At 36.6% G+C, this 23,002-nt stretch overlaps 1 protein-coding gene across 3 annotated transcripts in view; it reads right to left on the bottom strand.

The window, feature by feature from the left end:
• The window catches only part of AFF3 (ALF transcription elongation factor 3), a 564,644-nt gene that overhangs the window by 154,531 nt on the left and 387,111 nt on the right, over positions 1-23,002 (bottom strand). For 2 of the 3 annotated variants that reach the window (XM_081831995.1, XM_081831997.1), the window contains 2 exons: positions 19,255-19,306; positions 1,408-1,461 (listed from right to left, as the gene is read on the bottom strand). In XM_081831995.1, coding sequence (XP_081688121.1) covers positions 1,408-1,461; positions 19,255-19,306 — 106 coding nt within the window. The remainder of the gene's footprint in view (positions 1-1,407; positions 1,462-19,254; positions 19,307-23,002) is intronic. The other variant, XM_081831996.1, reaches the window with a different exon arrangement.

Genomic DNA, 23,002 nt, shown 5'->3' with positions numbered 1-23,002 from the left:
ATAAAAAATTGTGGTATTCTAACAAAGCTGGAAGCTAAGGATCTTCAAATTCCAAATCTTTCCATTCCTGGATGAGCTTTGGTATTCAGATGTTAATAGGATGCCTGCTTTTTTTTTTTTTTTTTGGCCAGTGTTCAGGCTAAAGAGTCTGTGAAACAGACTTTTTCCATCCTATGACCTCAGTTTTAGGATTTCTTTCTTGCAAAATGTTCGTTATTTTACTTGGCAGATTGCCAGAACTCCTTCTTACCTTCTCTCTCTCTTCTCCTTTCTCTTTTCTCTCCCTTCTTCACCTTGCCTATCTTCTATTCTTTGATAAAGTATGGATTTAAATTAATCCAGCTGGACCTACACTTACATGGTGTTTGGTAGGGTTGCTAGAATTAGCAAATAAAAATACAGGATGCCCAGTTAAATTTGAAATTCAGGTAAAAGAGGAATAATTTTTTAATATAAATGTCCCAAATATTGCATGGGACATACTTATACTAAAAAAATTATTCCCAAATATTGCATCAGATATACTAATACCAAAAAATTATTCCTTTTTGCTATGAAATTCAAATTCAACTGTGTGCCTTGTATTTTATCTGGCAATACTAGTTTGGATGTTAAACAGAAGGGATAAAAAAACAACAAAGACATCTATTTACAACTGGAAGAAGAGAAATTTCCATTCCTATCCTTCTGAATGCTTTTTGTCTCGGTATAACTCTCAATGGCATTGATTTATTTTTGACCCATCCAGTTTTACTAACAGTCTCACAAAGCATACCACATCCTGACACTGTCTGAAGAAGTCCACAGGGTTTCAGCTCTGAATCACTGGAGTCCAGAACTCGCAAAATGGGTCCTGCAGACAGCACGGGATCGTAGTCCCGCCACCAAACCAAACAAATACTCAAGTTTTAATTGATCATTTTCCTTTGAAATTTGTGCATCAAATTTAATATTTTCAAAGGCACTGAAAGAGTTTTCTCTCTATAGTTCCCACTCTGAGGCAATTTAGCATGATTAGTATAGTCATTATTAGGAAAAACAACAGAATTCAATTGTACTTCAAAATGTAATAAAATGATCACCCCTTGGACATTTTGAAAGGGAAGATGAAAATATTGATATGCTCCAGACATTTAAGATAAGATGACGATCTTAATTACATTATTTATTAATTCAAGGGTATTTTCCAACATCTAAGTACACCCAAGGGGGGCATGTAATTCAGAAACGATGTTCTCTTATTCAAAGATGTATTAATATTCAGTATTCTGAAAATATGTTGAAGTCTGATAGCCAGAATGGAGAATGTATGAAAGTGGGGTTAAAAGCATGGGTTCGGGAATCAAACTGAGTTCAAATTCCAGCTTTGTCACACACTAGCTGTGTGACGCTGGGCAAGTTACTTACCCTCTCTGTGCATCATTTCCCTTATCTGTAAATGGGGACAACCATTCCAGAGAGCTGTGAGAATGATACGAGTAAAGTGCTTAGAACAGTGCCTACCACATAGTAAAGTGCTCAGTAAATTTTGGGGGTGAGGGTCATAGCCTAAACTGTCAATAGGAAAACAAAACTCACAAAATCAGAGACGCTCCATTTTTACAATTGGCCCAGGAGAAAAATGATTTTTTTTCCTGCAGCCAAATGGATGATATATTTATATTTTCAAAATGATAAATACCAGTATTTTATGTATTTATCCATTAAAAAAATATTCTCTTTGTTTTCAGAGTATATAACTTCTCGGGTTCTGTGAAATTAGCATCAGATTATTTCAAGAAGTGAAGTTATTTGGTTAACAGTTCTACCCAACTATTGGTTGTTTTTCTTTTTCACCTTGCTTATTATTCTCTTTACTCTCCCCAAATCCAAAAGCAAATGAACAACACTCTTTCCCCCATTCCTACAAGCCAATTAATCCAACTCAATCCTCTAGCTTTAGTGTTAAACAGATTTTTGAATGAAATAGTCCCCAGTCACTGGGTTTCCTGCCATCTGGTCACTTTGAATTTCATTTGTTTGTGTTTTGAACCAGGAACGGGGTCCAACAGTGCTGGGTCTACTCTACAATGCAGCTCAGGTGTCTGCAGTCAGAGGTGGTGGTAAAGAAAGAGTGCTTTCAAATCAGATACCTCTAGGGTAATATCCTGGCTGGGCCACACGATCTGTGTGAGCTCCCCAAGACTCGCTTTCTTTATCTATAAAAAGAGAGATTCTAATACTGTCTACTTTTTTTGGGTTGTTATGAAGATTCAAAGAGTTGATTCTTCTACAGGGTGATCCTATGTTTTGGTTTACACCTGTCGTCCCTGCATCACTGTTAAATTATATAGTTATCCAATTTTTATTAGGCATTTAGCACACAGACTGGCTGATTACTATTCAGGATTTGTTACCTCTTTTTTTTTTATTTTTAAAAGATTTTTATTTATTTATTTGACAGAGAGAGAGAGAGAGAGACAGTGAGAGAGGGAACATAAGCAGAGGGAGTGGGAGAGGGAGAAGCAAGCTTCCCTCGGAGCAGGGAGCCCGATGCGGGGCTCGATCCCAGGACCCTGGGACCGTGACCTGAGCCGAAGGCAGACGCTTAATGACCGAGCCACCCAGGCACCCAGGATTTGTTACCTCTTAATCATGATATACCAACACCTTTACTATTCTAAAGAAATGCTTTAAGTCCGACCAAGCCCTCATTTTTAAGAGCAGGGATGGCCTTTTTAACATAGAAAGATGAGTGCGTGCATGTGTATCAAAGTTTGGTCACCTGTCCACTAGCCCTACCTTCCCTGTCCCTTTGTCTATTTCAGCTATTTAAGAAGCTCAAAGTGGGGGTGGAGTTCTCTGTGGTGGAATCTTGAGGGCAGAGGCTTAAATATTTTACATGCTTTGGTTGGATCATGTGAGTACTGCTTTAGCAAAATATACTCTGCCAACAGCAGAAGGCCCTCTGAGGTGAGCAGGGGGGCCAGGGCTGGGAAGCTGTCCTTTCACTTCTGCCAGCTTCTTGGACTGTCAGATGAATCCCAGACTGCAGCCTCGGCTCTTTCCAAGATCTCCATCACTGTGCAGTAACAGTGCCCTTCCTCATTGTCTATAACCAGGCTTCCTCCTACTTCTACCCTAGCTCTCTGGGACACAGTCCTTTTATGATCTGGAGGAAGGGAAGCCTTTCCCTTGTATAGGCTTTCAGGGAAATACCAGCCCTTCATGCAGAAACAGGATTTCTCCCTTAAAATCACCTCTGCTTCATGTGCCCTCCGCACCAGGCCACAGACTGAAAGTGGTTCCTGCAAGTGGCTCTGGAGCCGGCCAACCTAGCTGAAATCTAGGCCATGGCCCACTGCAAAATCTCCTCGAGCCAACTTGCAACTCTGAGACTTCGATTCTCTGTTCTATAACATGGGATGTAATAATGCAATAACGCACCTCACTGGATTATTGTAAGAATTAAATAAGACAACATGTCCAGTATAGTGTCTGGCGCAAAATAGGCATTTAATGCCTGGAAAGTATCATAATGGTACCAGGCTGCCTGGGGAGAGATCAGCATTAGAGGCAAAGAGAATCTGTGTGATCTGGGGGTGGGGAGAGGGGGAGAACTCAGTTTGCAAACATATAAACTCTGCATTTTGGAGGTTTACATCTTAATTAAAATCTGTAGAAGAGAAAGAACAAATCGCTAGTGGTATTTCTGAAAGAAGATACAGAAAATGCACAGCAAATGTATTCCAACCATCCTTCGTGTTATTCCACATTCATTCATTGATTCATACCAACAATTTCTTATTGCATAGGTATTATGTCTAAAGAGCTGGGCAAAGCTTCAGCACAAGAGCATGAAGAAGCTTTATAGAAGAAAACATTTGGAGGAAGCATAATCACTCTGTTAATGCCAGGCAGTATTTATTGATTACCCCCTGCAATCAATAAATATGGTCATGTTTATTGATTTACCACACTCTCCCACGGCCCAAGTGACTCCTCAGAAAAATTGGAATTTTTGCTTCTACTTTTTAGCTGTTGTGAATAATGGAATATTATTGTCATAAAAAGGAAGGAAATTCCTTTTTAAAAAGGAAAGAATTTCTGACACATGCTACAACATGGATGAACCTTTCAAGACATTTTGCTAAGTGAAATAAACCAGATACAAAAGGAAAAATACTATATGATTCCACCTATACGAGGTCCCTGGTGTAGTCAAATTCATAGAGACAGAAAGTAGACTGGTGGTTGCCAGTGGGGAGATGGGAATAATTGGCTATGGCAATTCATTAATTCAGCATATTAGCAGAGTTTCCATTTGTGGGGATCAAAGGAGTTCTGTGAATGGATGGGAGTGATGATTGTACAACGATGTGACTATGCTTAATGCTATTAACCTGTACACTTAAAAATGTTTAAGATGGTAGATTTTATGTTACATGTATTTATCACAATTAAAATTTTAAAAAGACATTAAATTACAAAAAAAAGTATTGAGAAACCCTGACCTAGATAACACTCTGAGAAGTCCAGGAGCCTGGACATAAAGGAAAGAGAAAGCATGAGTCTCTGGGGAACCAAATGGGTCAGGGAATATACTCTCTAGTTTTTTGAAGAATTCTCTTTTGTGACCTGTGGGACCATGGGCCTTCCAGTCTGGCATAAGAACATAAAAGAGAAGGTTTGCAATCTTGTTCTGTGATAGCCTAATTTCCAGCCTACATTCTTGGGTTCATATTGTATTTTAATTTGAGAGTGTAACCAATACGATAGCAATGTCTAGTTTCCCCCTCAGGTGAAATTGATATACTCATCTCTTCTCTTTCAACAAGGCTGTCCAGCCTTGGACTCATTGGTATCTGAGTGTTGGGTCAAGGTCTTCCTTCCTTATTGCATAAACCATACCTCTCAAAGGCCTTCAACCTAAATTTGTTCATCTACATAATGAGGGGGTCCAAGGAGCCCTAAAGGCCCTTCCTATTATATTTTTTATTCTTGGTGTCTGAGAGTTGAAGAAACAGAATCTGGCCAATTTTTTCTAGGCAAAGGTTGTACACCAGGTTTCTCATTTTCTTAGCAGACAGAATCCTGGCAAATTACTTAAACAGATATGGAAAGGAAGTCTCTGGGGACAGACACCTCATAGACTAAAAGAACAGCCATTATTTAGATACGGATTGCTGTGGCCAAAATAAATATCAGGAAGGTTTCAAAGTTCTCTGAAAACACACACACACACACACACACACACACACGCACACACACACGCACGAACTATAAAACCATCTTTTGGTAAGAGCTCTCAAATCAACTTTGATCTCTCAACTTCCAGAACCTATTATATGATCAGTTTGTATAACCTTATTATTAAATGCACATGTATAAATGACAGATTTCTTTGTGTTTGGCATACAGTTGTTTCTCTGTGTATTTTTTCCTTCATATTTAACATTTTCTAAGACAGCTCTACAAGGGGCATAAGAAATTTTTAATGAATATGGTCATGGACTGTTTATGTCCCTCCAAAATTCGTATGCTGAAATTCTAACTCCCAAGTGATGGTATTAGGAGGGCGTTGGGGAGGTAATTAGAATCAATGACCTTATATGAAGGAATATAATAAAGCTTGCTTCCTCTCTCTTCTCAGCAAGAAGATGGCCATCTGCAAACCAGGAAGTGGGCCCTCACCAGATGCTGGATCTGCCAGCAACTTGATCTTAGATTTCCCGGCCTCCAAAACTGCAAGAAGTAAATTTCTATTGTTTACAACCACCCAGTCTATGGTAGTTTGTTTTAACAACCTGAACTGACAAAGACAAATATTTTTCATTGATGTGGACTTTCATCTTTATAAATGACTCACAGAGTTGGACATTATATACCTGGAAAGGATCTTTGGGCATTATCTAGACCCTCTCTGTTCTACCAATCAAGGATAGCGACATCTTCTAAGACATTTAAAAACAGAAGTCAGTGGTAAATTCTTTAGCCTCCTCCAGGCCATGCATTCTTCACAGGGGAGATGTAAAGCCATGCGCTCCTTGCCTATGCTCCTATTGTCTGAAGGCTTGGAGGAGAGCTCATTCCAGTTAACATCTCTGGACTAGACTGACCACTAGCCTTTCTTCTTCACTGTCTCAGCTCCACTAGAAGACCTTTTGAAACTTTTGTTTTTATCACCCTTTACCCCTTCTCAGTTTACTTTTTTTTTTTTAAAGGAAAGATTAAAATTCTAACTGAGCTCTGATCATTACCCACTGCTAAGACAGGGTTGTTTTCTATCTTTTATAAGTCATGAATCCTGTTAGGATTACAGTAATAACTGTTTATTGGGTGCCTACCAGGTAACTGGCACTTTCTATACATTAATTCCAATTACTGTATAAACTTTGGAGAAAGAACATTGTGTGAGTCATTCTAATTCAGTTTGAGCTTATAATAATTTCCAAGTCTTTTACTGTACCATATGCACACCTGATGGACCCTTCTTTTTCTGTCTCCTTTGTTTGTTTATTTTTTTCTCCTAGGAGGTGAATACTTTGTGTTTGATCCCACTTCTTTCCTTTATGAAGGGGATTTCAAATCTTCATGAAGTTTTTAACATTATAGGTGCTTTGTTCAACGAAGGGTCATCTACAGATACAGAAGGGTCCTGCCCCGGGATTCTTCTACAAGAGTATGCTATGGACCTCTCATTTGAGAGTGGATTTGTTAGTGGTTGGCAAGTCTGAATTAAGCAAGCACAGTGACCCTATCAAACTGTGGCCTCCATAGTATTTTGGGAATCTCCACTTGCTCATTATTCCTAGAACTTTTCTAGTACAGATGCCAATCTGGCAGGATCTCAATCTACTCTTCCTCTGCAGGCACCACCTTAATTGCTTGCTCTTCCTGGCCTGATTATTGTCTCCAAAGAAACTTGAGAAGAGCTCAAAGACAGCAGTAGAATGGGAAAGAGAGGTTAAAAGCTTGGCTTGCGGGTTCCAAATCTTGGGTTTAAATCCTGGCTTTGCCACTTCAAGCTATATAGAGCAGAAACCTTAATTCTCCTCTTTTTGCCTGTAAAATAGGGTATTATTGGATTTTTGCTAAAAATTAGAGGTGATAAAACATGTAAACTGTTAAGACTAGTACTTGGTCAAGGTAAAAGCTCAAAACAGGTCAATTATTATTATCACCAGATAGAAAGGCTGCTACATAAATTTATCTTTTCTGTAAATTAATTTTGTTATTTGTTTAATTGAGGCAAAATTTATAGATAGTGAAGTGCATAGAACTTAAGTGTAAAATTCAATGGGGTTTTGATAAATGTATATCCTTCTCACACAGCACAAATTAAGATATAGAACCCTTCCATCACTTTAGAAATTTCATCATGACCCCTTCCAGTCAATCCCCAGCTCTTCATAGCAACCACCAGCAATGAATGGGAGTTCTTTTGCTCCATATCCTCACCAGCATTTGGTGTTGTCAGTGTTCTGGGTTTGGGCCATTCTAATGGCCATTCTAATAGTGGTATCTCATTGTTTTCATTTGCATTTCCCTGATGATATATGGAGTAAGAGCATCTATTCATGTTAAAGTCTTTGGCCCATTTTTAAATTGGGTTGTTTTCTTATTGTTGAGTTTTAAGAATTCTTTGTGTATTTTGGATACCAGTCCTTTATCAGATATGTCTTTACAAGTATTTTCTCCCAGTCTTACTCCCTTGACATTAACTCGTCTTCATATTCTCATCTTCTCATTCTTTTCACATTGTTTTTCATGGAGCAGATGTTTTTAATTTCAATGAAATCCAGTTTATCAATTATTTCTTTCATGAATTATTCCTTTGGTGGTGTATCTAAAAAGTCATCACCACACCCAAGGTCATCTAGATTTTCTCCTATATTATCTTCTAGGAGTTTTATAGTTTTGTGTTTTATATATAGGTCTATAAGCCATTTTGAGTTAACTTTTGTGAGGGGCATAAGGTCTGTCTAGATTCTTTTTTTCCTATGTGGATATCCAGCTGTTCCAGCACCATTTGTTGAAAAGGTTTTGGTCCACTCTAGTCTTTGCTCCTTTGTCAAAGATCAGTTGACTGTATTTATGTGGGCCTATTCTGTTCTACTGATCTACTTCTGTATTCTTTTGCCAATACCACACTGTCTTGATTACTGTTGCTTTACAGTAAGTCTTGGAGTGGATAGTTTCAGTCCTCCAACTTTGCTCTTTTCCTTCAATATTGTGTTGGTTCTTCTGGGTATTTTGCCTCCCCATATAAACTTTAGGATTAGCTTGTTGATATCCACAAAACAACTTGCTGGAAGTCTGATTGTGATTGCATTAAATCTACAGATCAAGTTGGGAAGTATGTTGACTTTTGATTATAAGTATTCCATTGTGTGAATAAACCATACGTATTTGTCCATTCACCAGTTGATGGATATTGGGGTTGCTTCCAGTTTTTGACTATTATGAATAAAGCCACTACAAATATTCTTGTACAAATCTTTTAAAGGACACATTTTCCATTTTTCCTGCATGAATGCTACAAAGGGAATTGCTGAGTCATGCAATAAGTATGTGTTTAATTGCTGGGTCATGCAATAAATGTGTGTATAAGAAACAGTCAAATAGTTTTCAAAAATGGTTATGTCATTTTACTTTTCTACCAGCAATGCATGAGATTTCCAACTGCTCCAGATCCTTGCCACTATTTGGTATTGTCAGTCCTTTCAATTTTAGCGGGTGGGTGAAATGGCATCTCACTGTGGTTTTAATTTTTATTTCCCTGAAGAAGAATGTTATTGAAATGGCGTCTTTTAAGTCATTAAAGTGAAATGCATCTCTTAAGCTGCTGGTTAGCCATTTGTGTATATTCTTTTGTCTGTTTGAGGAGGTTGCCCATTTGAAACATTCGTTTCTTTATCATTTTGTTATTGAATTGTCAGAGTTCCTTATGTATTCTGGATACAAATTATTTGTCAGATATATGTATTGCAAATATATCCTCCCAGTTTGTGTCTTGCTTGTCGTTTTGATGAGAAGATATTTTTAATTTTGAGGAAGTCTAGTTCATCAGGATTTTCTTTTATATTGTATGTTTTTGGGACCTCTGTAAGACATCTTTGCCTATCTCAGGTTGTGAAGATATTCTCCTATGTTTTTCTCTAGAAACTTTATAGCTTTAGCCTTTATATTGAGGTCTATGATTCATATCAATTGTATGTGGTGTGAGATTCCTATTTTTTTCCCCCAGCAGTTGCTCCAACACTATTTGTTGAAAGCATTTGGCTTTTGCCAATGAACTGCTTGGTGATTCTGTGAAAAATCAATTGACCATATATGTATGGGTCTATTTCTAGACTCTATTTTGCTCCATTTATGCACTATATATAATACTTCAGTTTTATAAGTATTGAAATCAGGAACTGTAAGGCCTTCAAACTTGTTCTTCAAGACTGTTTTGGCTACTTAGGTCCTTTGCTTTTCTATAAAAATTTTAGAATCAACTCATCATTTTATATAAAAATGTCCTGCTAGCCATTTGATCAAGATAGTGTTGAATCTACAGAACAGTATGAAAAGAATTGACATATTAACATAATTAAATCTTCTAATTCATGAACATCTGTCCATTTACTTAGGTCTCAAGTTTCTCTCATCAATGTTTTATAGTTTTCAGTGTACAGGTCTTATGTCTTTTGCTAAATTTATTATGTATTTTGTGACTGTAAATGAAATTCCATTTAAAATTTCATTTTCCAATTGCTTATTGCTAAGAAATAAAAACACAACTGAGTTTTGTACGTTGACCTTGCTTAATTCATTTATTGATTCTACTAGTTGTTTATTAGAGCTCTGAGGATTTTCTCTTATTATAAACAATCATTCTTTTCAATCTTTATGTTTTTCAGTTTCTTTTCTTGCCTTATTGTACTGACTAGAACCTCCAGTATAATGTTGATAGAGGTGATAAGTGCAAACATCATTGCTATGTTTCTGATCTTAGGAGGAAAGTGTTTGGTGTTTCATCATTAAATATGATGTCAGCAGTAGGTTTTTTTATTGTAGGTGCCCTTTATCAGATTGATTAAGTTACCTTCTTGTCCTAGTTTCTGAGATTTTTAAAAAACCATGAATGGGTGTTAATTATGCCAAATACTTTATCTTCATCTATGTAGAAGATCATATGGTTTTTCTCCTTTATACTATTAATATGGTGGATTACATTAATTAATTTTTCTGTTAAACCAACTATGCATTCCTGTGATAAACCCCACTTAGTCACAGTTAATCATATTTTTTTCATATATCACTGGATTATACATACTAATATTTTGTTAAGGAATTTTGGAACGCTTATGAGGGATACTGGATTCTTTTCTTTTTTTTAGATTTTATTTATTTGACAGAGAGAGACACAGTGAGAGAGGGAACACAAGCAGGGGGAGTGGGAGAGGGAGAAGCAGGCTTCCTGCTGAGCAGGGAACCTGATGCGGAGCTCGATCCCAGGACCCTGAGATCATGACCTGAGCTGAAGGCAGACGCTTAACAACTGAGCCACCCAGGCGCCCCTGGATTATTTTCTTTTCTTATAAGGTTTATGTCAGATTTTGGTATCAGGGTTACTGGCCTTTTACAATGAACTGGGAAGTTTTTCTTCCTCTATCTTCTGAAAGAATTTGTGTAAGACTGGTAGTTTATTTGTTGGTATTTCATTGGCATAAACATTTTTTATTTAAAATTTTGACAGAATTTACCTGTGAAACCATCTAGCCCTGGGGGAATCTTCTTTGTGGAAAAGCTTCTATTACAAATTCAACTTTTTAAAATAGTAATAAGGGCGGGGCGCCTGGGTGGCTCAGTTGGTTAAGCGACTGCCTTCGGCTCAGGTCATGACCCTGGAGTCCCGGGATCGAGTCCCACATCGGGCTCCCTGCTCAGCGGGGAGTCTGCTTCTCCCTCTGACCCTCTTCCCACTCGTGCTCTCTGTCTCTCATTCTCTCTCTCTCAAAAAAAAAAAAAAAAAAGTAATAAGGGCATTCAGATTTTCTAAATATTCTTGTGGCATTATGGTAAATTGCATATTTTCAAAGAAAGTGGCTTTTTCATCCAAATTGTCAAATCAACTGGCTATAAGTAGTTCATACTATCCAGTTATTATTGTTAAAATTTCTGTAGGATATGGGTTCATGCCCCTCTTTTCATTGCTGATGTTGGTAATTTGTGTTTTCACTCTTTTTTTCCTTAATTATTATCATCAGTGTTTGTTAATTTTATTAATCTTTTAAAAGAACTAAATTTTGGCTTCATTGGTTTTCTCTATTATTTGTTAACTTCTATTCCTATTTTTTATTATGTACTTCTAATTATCCTGGGTTTAATTTATTCTTTTTATAGCTTCTTAAAGTGGGAACATAAATTACTGATGTTAAACATTGTTCTTTTTTTAATACAAGCATGTGAAGCTGCAAATTTCTTTTTTGCTGTGTTTATTGTTTTAGTGAATCCTATTAATTTTCATAAATTGTACTTTCATTTTCACTCAGTTAAAATTACTTTCTAATTTCCCTTGTGATTTATTCCTTAACTCAAACACTATCTAGAAATGTTATTTAACTATCAAATACCTAGATTATTTTTTGCCATTTATATAATGTAATCATGCTGTGATCATAGAATATACTCTGTAAGATTTTAATCCTATGAAATTCATTGATATTTCTTTTATTGCTCTCAATAAGGTCTGTCTTGGGTGAATGCTTCATATGCTTGATAAGATTCTGTAATTTGCACTTGTTGGGGGCAGTGTTCTATAAATGTCAATTAGGTCAAAGGGGTTAATAATGTCCAAATAGTCCATATACTTGCTAATATTTTGTTTAAGTTTTCTACTGATTACTGAAGAAAGGGATGTTAAAAATCTGTAACTATTATTAAAGATCTGTTAGTAAATACATATATAATTATAATTGTTATGTTTTCCTTATTAACTAACCTTTTTAGCATTCGTTAAAGGTATTTGTCTGAAGGTCTATTTGGCAATATTAATAGTGTCACACTGGCTTTCTTATGCTTACTGTTTATAGTCTATCTTTTCCACCGTCATCTGGCTTCAAACTATTTGTGTTTTTATATTTTATATTGTGGAAAGTCTTGGTTTATGCCAGTTTGACTGTCTTTGCCTTTTAACTGTAGTTTTTAGTCCATTTACATTTAATGCAAGTATTGATATGTCTGGGATTAGGTTTACAATTTTTCTATTTCTTTTATATCCATAACTTGTTTTTTCTTTCTGTTCTTTCTTTCCTTTCATGTATTGTATTAACCTAATTTTTTTTTTGGTATTTCAATTCCTCCAAGACTTAGTTTTGGTTATGCTTTTTTGGGGGGTGTTTGTTTTTAGTGGTTTTCTAGTTATTATACTATGCATACTTTTCACCAAACTTAATTGATTTAATATTATACTAATTCACATAAAATGTAAGAACCTTGTTAGTCATGCAATTCCATTAGCCCTTTCTTATTTTTTGTGCTATTTTCGTCCTGTATTTTACATCTGTATACAGTTGACCCTTGAACAAGAAGGGTTTGAACTGCGCAGGGTCACTTACATGAGATTTTTTTTCAATAAATACAGTACAGTACTATAAATATATTTTCTCTTCCTTATGATTTTCCTAAAAATATTTTTTCTCTAGTTTACTTTATTGTTAGAGTACAGTATATAACACATATAACATACAAAACGTGCCAATTGGCTATGTTATCTGTAAGGCTTATAGTCAACAGCAGGTATTAGTACGTAAGTTTCTGGGGAGTCAAAAGTTGTATATGGATTATTCACGCATGGGGCAGGTCAGAGCCCCAATCCCTGTATTGTTCAATGGTCAAGTGTACATTACAAATCCCACCAAACAATATTTATTTTTTACATTAATCTTTTATGTTTACACATATATTTATTTTTTCCTGTATATACTTCCTTCTTATAGGGCTGAGTTTCCATCTGATATTATTGTCCTTCAGCCTGATAAATTTCCTCTATCATTTCTTGTAGTGCAGGCCTACTGGAATGAATTCTCTCTGATTTTGTGTATCCAAAAGTCTTTATTTCACCTTCTATTTTGAAAGATATTTTTGCTAGAGTTAAAATTATGGCTTGACAGTTCTTTTTTTGGGGGGCGGGTTTCAGCACTTTAAAAAAAATGTTTTTGCATTGTATTCTAGCTTCTGAAGTTTCTGATGGGAATTCTTCAGTTAGTTATATCACTGCTCCCCTGCACATGTCATTTTTTCTTTGCAACTTTCAAGAGTTTATCTTTAGTTTTTAGCAATTTTACAATAATGTTTCAAGATGTGGTTTTATGTGTATTTATCCTTAGGGTTAGATGAGCTTCTTGTATTTATAAGTCAATGTTTTCACCCAGGTTAGGAAGCTTTCAGCTATTATTTTTTCAAAAATTTTTTTCTGATCTCTTTTCTCTGCCTCTCCTTCTGGACTCCAATTACATGTATTTTAGACTACCTGATATTGTCCCATAATGCACTGAGGCTCTGTTCATTGTTTTTAAATCTTTATTCCCACTGTTCTTCATACTGGATAATTCTTATTGGCTATCTAGTGAAATTTTCATTTCAAATATTTTTCTTTTTAGTTCCAGAATTGTCATTTGGTCCTTCTTTATAGTTTCCATTTTCCTGCTAAGATTTCACTTCTTTCAGTCATTATGATGATGTTTTTTCCCCTTTACATCCTTGAACATATTATAAGCTTGAAAGTTCTTGTCTGAAAATTCCAACATCTAGATCACCTCAAGGTCTATTATAGTGACTACATTTTCTCTTGATTATGGGTCACATTTTCCTATTCCTCACATATCCTTTAACTTTTGATTAGATAATGAATGTTGTCAATGATACATTATAGAGACTCTAGAGTCTGTTTTCTTCCTTTAAACAATGTTGACTTTTTTTGTTCTATCAGACAAATTATTAGCTGATCGCCTGAAACTTGTGGGTACTTAGTGTTATACTTTGTAATGATCCATTTTGGTTTTGTCTTTAGTTTTTAGGATGACTCCTTTATTCTTAAGGCATACCCTCTCTGAGTTTTAAGAAAACAAACAAAAAAAAAACCAAAACCCCAAAAAACAAAAAAAACAAAACTCAAGGTGTTTACCAAGCTCCTATAATTGGATGGGATTCAAATTCCACACTGTACAGGCAGTAGTTGTAGATATTAGGCAGCAGTTGAAATCTCTGCTCAGCTTTTCAGCTTTCCAGCTATTGTTTTCCACTGGGCTCACTGGCATCTCGCCCACACATATGCAGTTTAGGGGTCATCCAAGGATTGAGAGAAATTATATAAAGAAGTAGAACTCCATTCTGTGTGGTTCCTTGCTTTCTGGATTTTCCTCTCTTAAAGCCCATGTACCCTGGCAGCCCTGAACTCCACTTTCTGACACTTCAAGCAAATATGACTGTGGCTGGCTTTCTCCTTGAATTCTAGTTCCTCTTGTGAATTGAAAGTGCCCTCAGGGGAGAACCTGTATAAATGTAGATCTCAACCAGTCTATTTCCTTCTTTGAAGGAACAAATTCCCAACATTATCTGCCTTCTTTTAGTCAACCTCTAATGCCTTCAAATAGTTTTTTAAAGGAATATTTTGTTTAGAGTTTATAACAGTTATCGAAGGAGAGTTAATCTAATGTAAGCTCTTCTATTATTGACATAACTGGAACTCTCTCACAGAAGTTTTAATTTATGGGTTTGTGTGTAAATGTTAAGAATAAATTATACCTCTCATCTTTATGAATAGTCATAGGGTCATTAAATATTATATCTTGAGGGGATCATCAGGTATTATCCAGACAACTCTGTCCTATCAGGCAATGACTATCTAAAACTTGTCATGATTAATCTCCTGTTTTTATTTATTCATGTATTAGTTTCAGGTGTACAACATAATGATTTGACATACAGCTGACCCTTGAACAATGCAGTCAGTGCCCCAACCCCCATACAGTTGAAAATCCATGTACAACTTTTGACTCCCCCAAACTTAACTACTAATAGTCTATTGTGACTGGAAGCCTTACTGATAACATAAATAAGTCAATTAACACATATTTTGTATGTTATATGTATTATATACTGTATTCGTACAATAAAGCTAGAAAAAAGAAAAGGTTATTAGGAAAATCATAAGGAAGAAAAAGTACATTTACAGTACTGTACCGTATTTTATGAAAAAAAAAAAAACCCCACATATAAGCAGATCCGTGCATTATAAATCTGTGCTGTTTAGGGGCCAACTGTACGTATATATTGTGAAATGATCACCATAATGTCTAGTTAACATCCACGCCCACACATAGTTAGAATTTTTTTCTTGTTTTGAGACATTTTAAGATCTATTCTCTTAGCAACTTTCAAATATACAATAGAGTATCAACTATAGTCGCCTATACTATAATCAATTATAGTCAACTATATAGTCAATTGTTCATTACCTCCCCAGGACTTATTTATTTTACAACTGGAAGTTTGTACCTTTTGACCACCTTCCCCCATTTTGCCCATTCCTCACCCACACCCCGTACCCCTGCATCTGGAAACCACCAATTTTTTTTTTTTTTAAGATTCCACATATATGTGAGATCATATGGCATTTGTCTTTCTCTGTCTGACTTATTTCACTTAGCATAATGCCCTCAAGGTCCATCCCTGTTGTTAAAAATGGAGGATTTCCCTCTTTTTTTATGGTCAAATAATATTCCTGTGTGTGTGTGTGTGTGTGTTTGTGTCTGCACATGTGCATGCATCACATTTTCTTTATCAATTCACCCATTAGTGATCACTGAGTTTATTTCCATGTCTTGGCCATTTTAAATAATGCTAATGTCTTGCTTTCAAAAGAGGCCAGGGAGGAAAGTTGTTTCTTCAGGAAATGAGTTCCCTGTCTGGAGACTCCCTATTATATACTATAATTTAAACCCATATAATGGCTTTAAATGGCTCACAGGGTCATTGAATTATACAGAAAGATGGATGTATGGGCATTACTCAAGCTGAGTTTCCCACTAAACCATGAATGTGAAAGAGGTATCTTTCCTCATGTTTTTTGTGTACATTATCTACACTTTTCTTTGCTCTGCTTCTTCACCCCTTCAGCTCCCAATGGAGCTCATCACTTTTGGTCTGTTTTACTTAGGTTCTTTCACCTTGTTTCATCTTCTGGCATCTATTCTATACACTCTCTATTCTCCCAACTTGGCTTCTGAATCATTCTGGTTGCTCTGAACCTTAATATCATGAGTTGAATCTTTTCACTTCAAAATTCATATGTTGAAATTCTGGCCTCCAGTACCTCAGAATGTGCACAGGGTCGTTTATAGGAGTAATAAGGCAAAAACGAAGCCATTAGGGTAGGCCCTAATCCAATATAACTGGCATTTTTATAAAAAGGGGAAATTTGGACACAGACACACCCAGAGGGAAGATTATGTGAAGAAACACAGGGAGAATATGGCCATCTGTAAAACAGAGAAGAAGGTGTGGAACAACAGATCCTTCCTTCACAGAAGAAACCAACCCTACTGACTGATCTTAGACTTCTAGCCTGCAGAACTGTGAGACAGTAAGTTTCTGTTGTTTAAAGAACCCAGTCTGTGGTATTTTGTTATGGCAGCCCTAGCAAACTATTATACTTACCACTTAACAAATAATATGATCAGTTTTTCTACTTGATTCTGACTCAAGTCTTTGCTTTGACTCCTAAGTTCTACTCACCCCTCAGTTTGGAAAATGGGTAGAGAAGCAAAATATTTGATTTGTGTCCTAATTTTTTCACTTAAGTTGAATGACTTTTCTGATCCTTAGATTCCTTGTATAGAAAATAAGGATATTGTCCCTACCCTACTTGTCTACCTAAATAAAGCTTGAATAGATACTGTGAAGAGCATATAAAATGCTACACAAATCTCAGGCATCCTGAGTCCTTGCTCTTTGTTCATAATATGCTCTTTCTCTTGCCTAATTACAATAGAACCACCGTTAGAGGGCTCAATTTCAGAATTCTCCACTTTTTAAAAAAGATTTATCTATTTGAGAGAGAGAGAGAGAGAGAGTATGCTCTTTCTCTTGCCTAATTACAATAGAACCACCGTTAGAGGGCTCAACTTCAGAATTCTCCACTTTTTAAAAAAGATTTATCTATTTATTTGAGAGAGAGAGAGAGAGCAGGGGGGAGAGGGGCAGAGGGAGAGGGAGAGAGAGTTCCAAGCTGACTCTGTGCTGAGCATCGAGCACGACCCCAAGATCATGACCCAAGCCAAAACCAAGATGCGGATGCTTAACTGACTGTGCCACCCAGGTGCCCCCAGAATTCTCCACTTTTAAAAGAGAAATCCTTTCAATCTAAGACTTTATCTCACCATTTCTAGTTCAAGAGGCAGGATGTGAGGCAGATGATGAATGTGGGATGATGCTTCAAGCTTTTAACATTCTGACATCTCCAGAGGGTTTAAAAGTAATTCCTCAAACAGTATATTTATTTTTATAAGAGACTAACATATGGAAACCAATTCTTTTAGAGAAAAGGCTTTTTAGAAATGCTTAAGAGAAGAAGAACTAATGGCACATTAAACTGCATTAACAAAATTGGGATGTGTATTGAATGCAATTTTAAAATTTGTAAAATTAAATGTGGAATGTTAGCAGTTTTTCAACATATTTTATATGTTCTGTCTGTTTTTAAAATGATTTTGTTAATGAGAATTTGAAAAATTGTTGTTTCTACAATAATTAACACCTTTATAAAATTATTTATAAAAATATAATTTATTCCCAAAGAGCTTATATTCTAGTTGCATTGATTCTTATCCAGTTGCAAATGTTACTCAAAAGAACCAAATTTTTAAATGATTCTACCCTTTTCACTTCTCTAGAATGCCTCCAGATGGCATTAAAACCCTTTTCCCATTATATTTTGCAGCACAAAAATTTAAAAATCAGTGCTATTTTAACCACTTAAGACTAGTCACATTCATTATATCACCAGAAATCATGACAGTAGGACTATTTAGAACTCTTAGGGCAATATCTTAAGAAAGACAAACATATAATTATATCCTTTATGAAATACACAGCCCTCCTATGGAAGCCAAAGGATCTTTCTAGACTGAGAAACAGACCTTGGACAAAGTAAGACATTCAATAATATCATATCACAAAGTGTGATTTCTAATGAATAGCATTTTAGATGCTGAGTAATATGAGCACTGGCCTACACATAGATAAATTCACAAAGCTGTCTTATAATAAGAAAATATATCTCACCCCTCAGAGTGATAAAAATAAAGATTCTTAAGGAACCAACCTGATACTGATTCCTGTGAAGTGAAAGTAATTTGTTATAACTTGTGAATTATTTAATTTAAACTTTGGTGGAAAAATTTGGTAACAAATTAATCATTAAAAACCCATTTGGGGGGCACCTGGGTGGCTCAGTCGTTAAGCAGCTGCCTTCGGCTCAGGTCATGATCCCAGGGTCCTGGGATGGAGCCCTGCATCGGGCTCCCTGCTCGGCGGAGAGCCTGCTTCTCCCTCTCCCTCTGTCTGCTGCTCTGCCTACTTGTGCTCTCTCTCTCTGTGTTAAACAAATAAATAAAAATCTTTAAAAAAAAAAAAACCCATTTGGATTCTTTGAGTACTGAGAAGAAAAAGACAAAATATGGAGTGAGGAACACATGCTTCCTAAGTGCTTTTTCTTATGTTTTTAAAACTGCATTTGTTAATTCAAAAAAGTAACAAATTCTTGGGATTCCAGAGATATTGATAATCATATTTTTCATATAATTCCGAGGTGAGGTTGTAGATGGCAGACTTTTAAAAAGGACATTGGCATCGCACAGGTATGCAGGACAGAATATCTCTCAGTATGTGTGAAAAGTCCTATAATTATTTATGACAGTGTCGAAAGCCTCCAACAAAATTCTAAAGGGTTTGCCTCCTTTCTCCCTGACAATACACACCCTGAAATATTATTACATTTCTATTTTATAAGAAGGTGTATTTGCATTTTTAAGATTACTCTTACTGTGATAAAGCATAAGAAAGACCTCAAATTGCATCTGCACCTAAAAGCATTTAAAAAGACATCATCATGAGAAGGAGAACCACAGGTTTCCTTCCATTATTATGATTACTCTTACAAGATACTTGCACTGTTTCATATTACAGGCATATTATCTGGAAAGAAACAGGAAAGCAACTTACGAGGTATTCGATGTGCCATTGTCTGGACTCTCTGGCTCAGCATCACCTTTCTCTTAAAAAGGAAGCAGAAAAAAAAAACAACAACATGTGAGTGTTATGGTCTTTAAGATTTAAGAGAGATTAAATATATTGCCATGCTCCTATTAAAAATCTTTCAAAATGTGCAGCAGGAGGCTTTTAAAACATCTTTTTAATGTCTGAGAACCGGATTTGCAAGTAATTTCTTCTCTGTATTACAACTGCCCAGGCACGGATCTGTGAGTAGGTACTAAGGAGCTGTTTGCAAACAACCAGAGGTTCAGAGTGGAAACCTTGCCAAAAGATGAGTATCTTGCAGATGGAACCTGTTTCCTTCCATTTCGTTTTACAGAAAATTTAAGGAAATAAACTCCATTAGCATTCTACAGGCAAGGCATTTTGAACTTTGATCCCTTCTGCTAACACAAGCCAAACCGGGACAGGCTGCGTAAGAACTTGGAGGAGAGAATTTTACAGAACACTAAGGTTGCACCGCAGCTTACAAGATCCCCCAAATTTCTACCCTACTGAGAGCCCTGGCAGCACCTTTTGGGAACCCTGCTTTAATGCAGAAAAAGATGTAAACCAGAAATCCTTCTAGACCATCTGAAAGTCTAGCTACAGAAATGTCTCTGCGGTCTGCGGTCACTGAAGACTTAATGGGTTTTAATTAAGGGAGCCTGGAACTAGTTCCCTTTTTATAGTTTTTAAAGGGCAAATTCTTCTAACAATACACATAATGTAATTCTTAGAACCTTGACCACTGAGGGTTTGAGCCATGCATCCTCATTTTGTAAGGTGCTTCTTTTTATTTCCTTGAGGCTAGGAGATGGAAGGAGAAGGGTCAAGACAGCAAGTATGAGTCCGCTATGGTTATGATGGTTGTGTGGTGCTAAGAGTTAAGTAAACCCTAGAGAAGGTTGTAGGTTGTAAGAAATGGGCCTGATGGTAGCAACTTGCTTTGCTTTGTTCTTTCAAGTCAGGCCTGAACATCTCGTAGAACCTCAGGCCTATGGCACTGTACGAGCCCCCTCTGACATTAGCTTTGTGGTCCCCTAGTCTCAGGAATGATCCCCTAAATTATGTGATGAACACATCCCAAAGATATCATCCAAACTGAACTCCAGAGGAAACTTTACAATTTCTCCTCTTTTTCTTTTAGGAAATTAAGCAGTTGTGAGGAAAAGAAGGCACAGCTACTTATGTAGTTCACACATCTATCTCAGATACAACTCAGTGTTAATATGTCTACACAGTGCCAGAAAAACCACGAGGGATAGTCACGTTGTTAAAAAGCCACAAAATTGATTTAAGAGCCTTGATCACAAACACTGATGAGATGAAGCCCCAGTACAGATGAAACCATACTGAAATAAAATCACAAACTTGCTTTAAAGCTCATACTTTTATGCTCTATTTTTGTCTTCCAGGCCAGTCCATGGTACACTTATGTAGGAGACATGTAAGGCCTCATCAGCTGGCTTTAGTGCTGGAAAATAACCTAATTTAGTACTTTCCAGAATCATTTTTGCGCTAAGTAACCACAATTGCTGCCAGAATCCCCAAATAAGAGCTGTAACACCTGCATTATGTAAGACAAACCTAAATGGAGGTTTAATTTCTCAACCATATTGGTATTTTTTTTTCCTTGAATTTGGAACAATTGGTTACTTTCCCAAGTCCATAGCCACCGGTAATAACCCCACATACAATCATAATCAAGAATGTAAAACAGCAAGTTCCGTAGCAGTAGGCAATGGTAAACAGTTCTAAACAACTTCTGTCAAAGACACAGGAAATCAATAATATAAACAGAGACAATTATTTGGATGTCTGAATAAGTATGTTTTACCTTGACCAACAATGCTGCCAAGTAACCTGTAGGATGAGGGCACAGGCCTTACTGCACATGGGCTCTGGGGGCTGTAGTAACTGTGGGCTGGATCAGCGCAGGGAAAAAGCTACAGCTGATTACCTCTGCTCTTAGCAGCACTTATGTTGTGGCAACAGGGAAAACAGAATAGGAAGGGCACAATGGGGCCAAACAGGGCATTTACAGATGGCCTGAGAGTGAGTCTTCTCAGCAACTTCAGTGCTGATAATGAACTAACCTTTCTGGGGAAAAGTAAGCTCAGAACAGAGACAGGGATTAAAGCTGTGCCTGTCATTCAGAAAGAATAAAACGCAAAATTCTCCCCAACATCTTGAAATTTTAGGTGATGCAATTTCTGAAGTCCACTTGAAATGTTCAAGTGCATCAGCCATTAAGAACCATAGTCTCTTCATCAGGACCCAAGGGGAAATAATAAATGTTTACTAGAAAATTCCCAACAAAAAAATTCTTAGTTGGGTGCTCAGGAGATGTTTCCCTGCAGCCAACAAAGAAGACTGTGTTGGGTGACCCTGGTTTTTTCAGCTGTTTTCATGATAGATACCACACTGATCTCTTTGGAGGAAACCTGCATTGATCATTAAGAAACTGGACATAGAAGAATGGCTCAGGAGCAGTGTGGTCATTTTGCATGTGGAAATATAATTACAGAGAGGAAGAGGGCAAAAAAATGAGCCACAGGATATATATATATCTCCACACACACGTAAATGCATAGGTACATATATATGTATACTACATGCGTACTTTGAATTTGACGCTCCATATTTGTCTCCTTGAGCCTTCCACCGTACCTAACATATACTCCATGCTCAGTATATGTCCTCTGTCTCATGACCTGTCAGGAATAGAGAATCCCCGCTACAGTGGGAGAAGAGGAGAAAGGGGCACTCACCACTGAGATGGAAATACCATTTGAGCTATGAAACAGCTTGATGGCCCTGACAGGCCACTTAAAAAAATTACAGTAGCTACATTTTTAATCCAATCAATGCACTGAGGACTTACGCATTGGGCACTCTAGCAAGCATAAAGATAAATAATACCTAATTCATGCCCTTTAAACACATAACGTTGACTGCGCTGCTGGAGTAGCACGCTCCATCAACAGCGCTATGAGGTGGTCTAAAGACTGTTGAAAAGGGACAAAATACACCTGCGTTAGGCTCTATTCTGCTGCAGAGGAAAGTTTTGCTATACTAGGACTTTTCTTTTTTTTTTTTAATATTTATTTATTTATTTATTTATTTTTATTTATATTATGTTCCGTTAGCCAGCATATAGTACATCACTAGTTTTTGATGTAGTGTTCAATGATTCACTTTCTTTGTAACAAAAGTAACCCACGTTCACGGTAATGACTTGGCTCACTTTTGTTTTTAGTTCTGTCAGCCCTTCAACCACTATGCTAAGCGATATATTTGTTTCTAGATATATCAACTTTGGACAGTGTGTATTGATTTCTGATATAAAAGGCGAGAGAGAAGGTACTTAAGATACTACCACCTATGCTTACAATTCTTACTAGTTCTATTATTACTTTTTTTTTTTTAAAGATTTTATTTATTTATTTGAGAGAGAGAGAGCACATGAGAGGGGGGAGGGTCAGAGGGCGAAACAGACTCCCTGCTGAGCAGGGAGCCCGACGCGGGACTCGATCCCGGGAGTCCAGGATCATGACCTGAGCCAAAGGCAGATGCTTAATGACTGAGCCACCAGGCACCCCTCTTCTTGGGCTTTCTATCCTAACCACTGGCCTACTGGTTTCTGTATACAACAGTACCACACTGTTTTGTTTTGTTTTTTTTAATTTTTTTTTTTTTTTAAGATTTTATTTAT

Source organism: Leptonychotes weddellii, chromosome 10 (genome assembly GCF_054177405.1).
Source record: "Leptonychotes weddellii isolate Sample4059 chromosome 10, ASM5417740v2, whole genome shotgun sequence".
NCBI lineage: Eukaryota > Metazoa > Chordata > Mammalia > Carnivora > Phocidae > Leptonychotes > Leptonychotes weddellii.
Note: the sequence above shows the minus strand (reverse complement) of the source record. Positions and strands in the feature narration are given on the sequence as shown.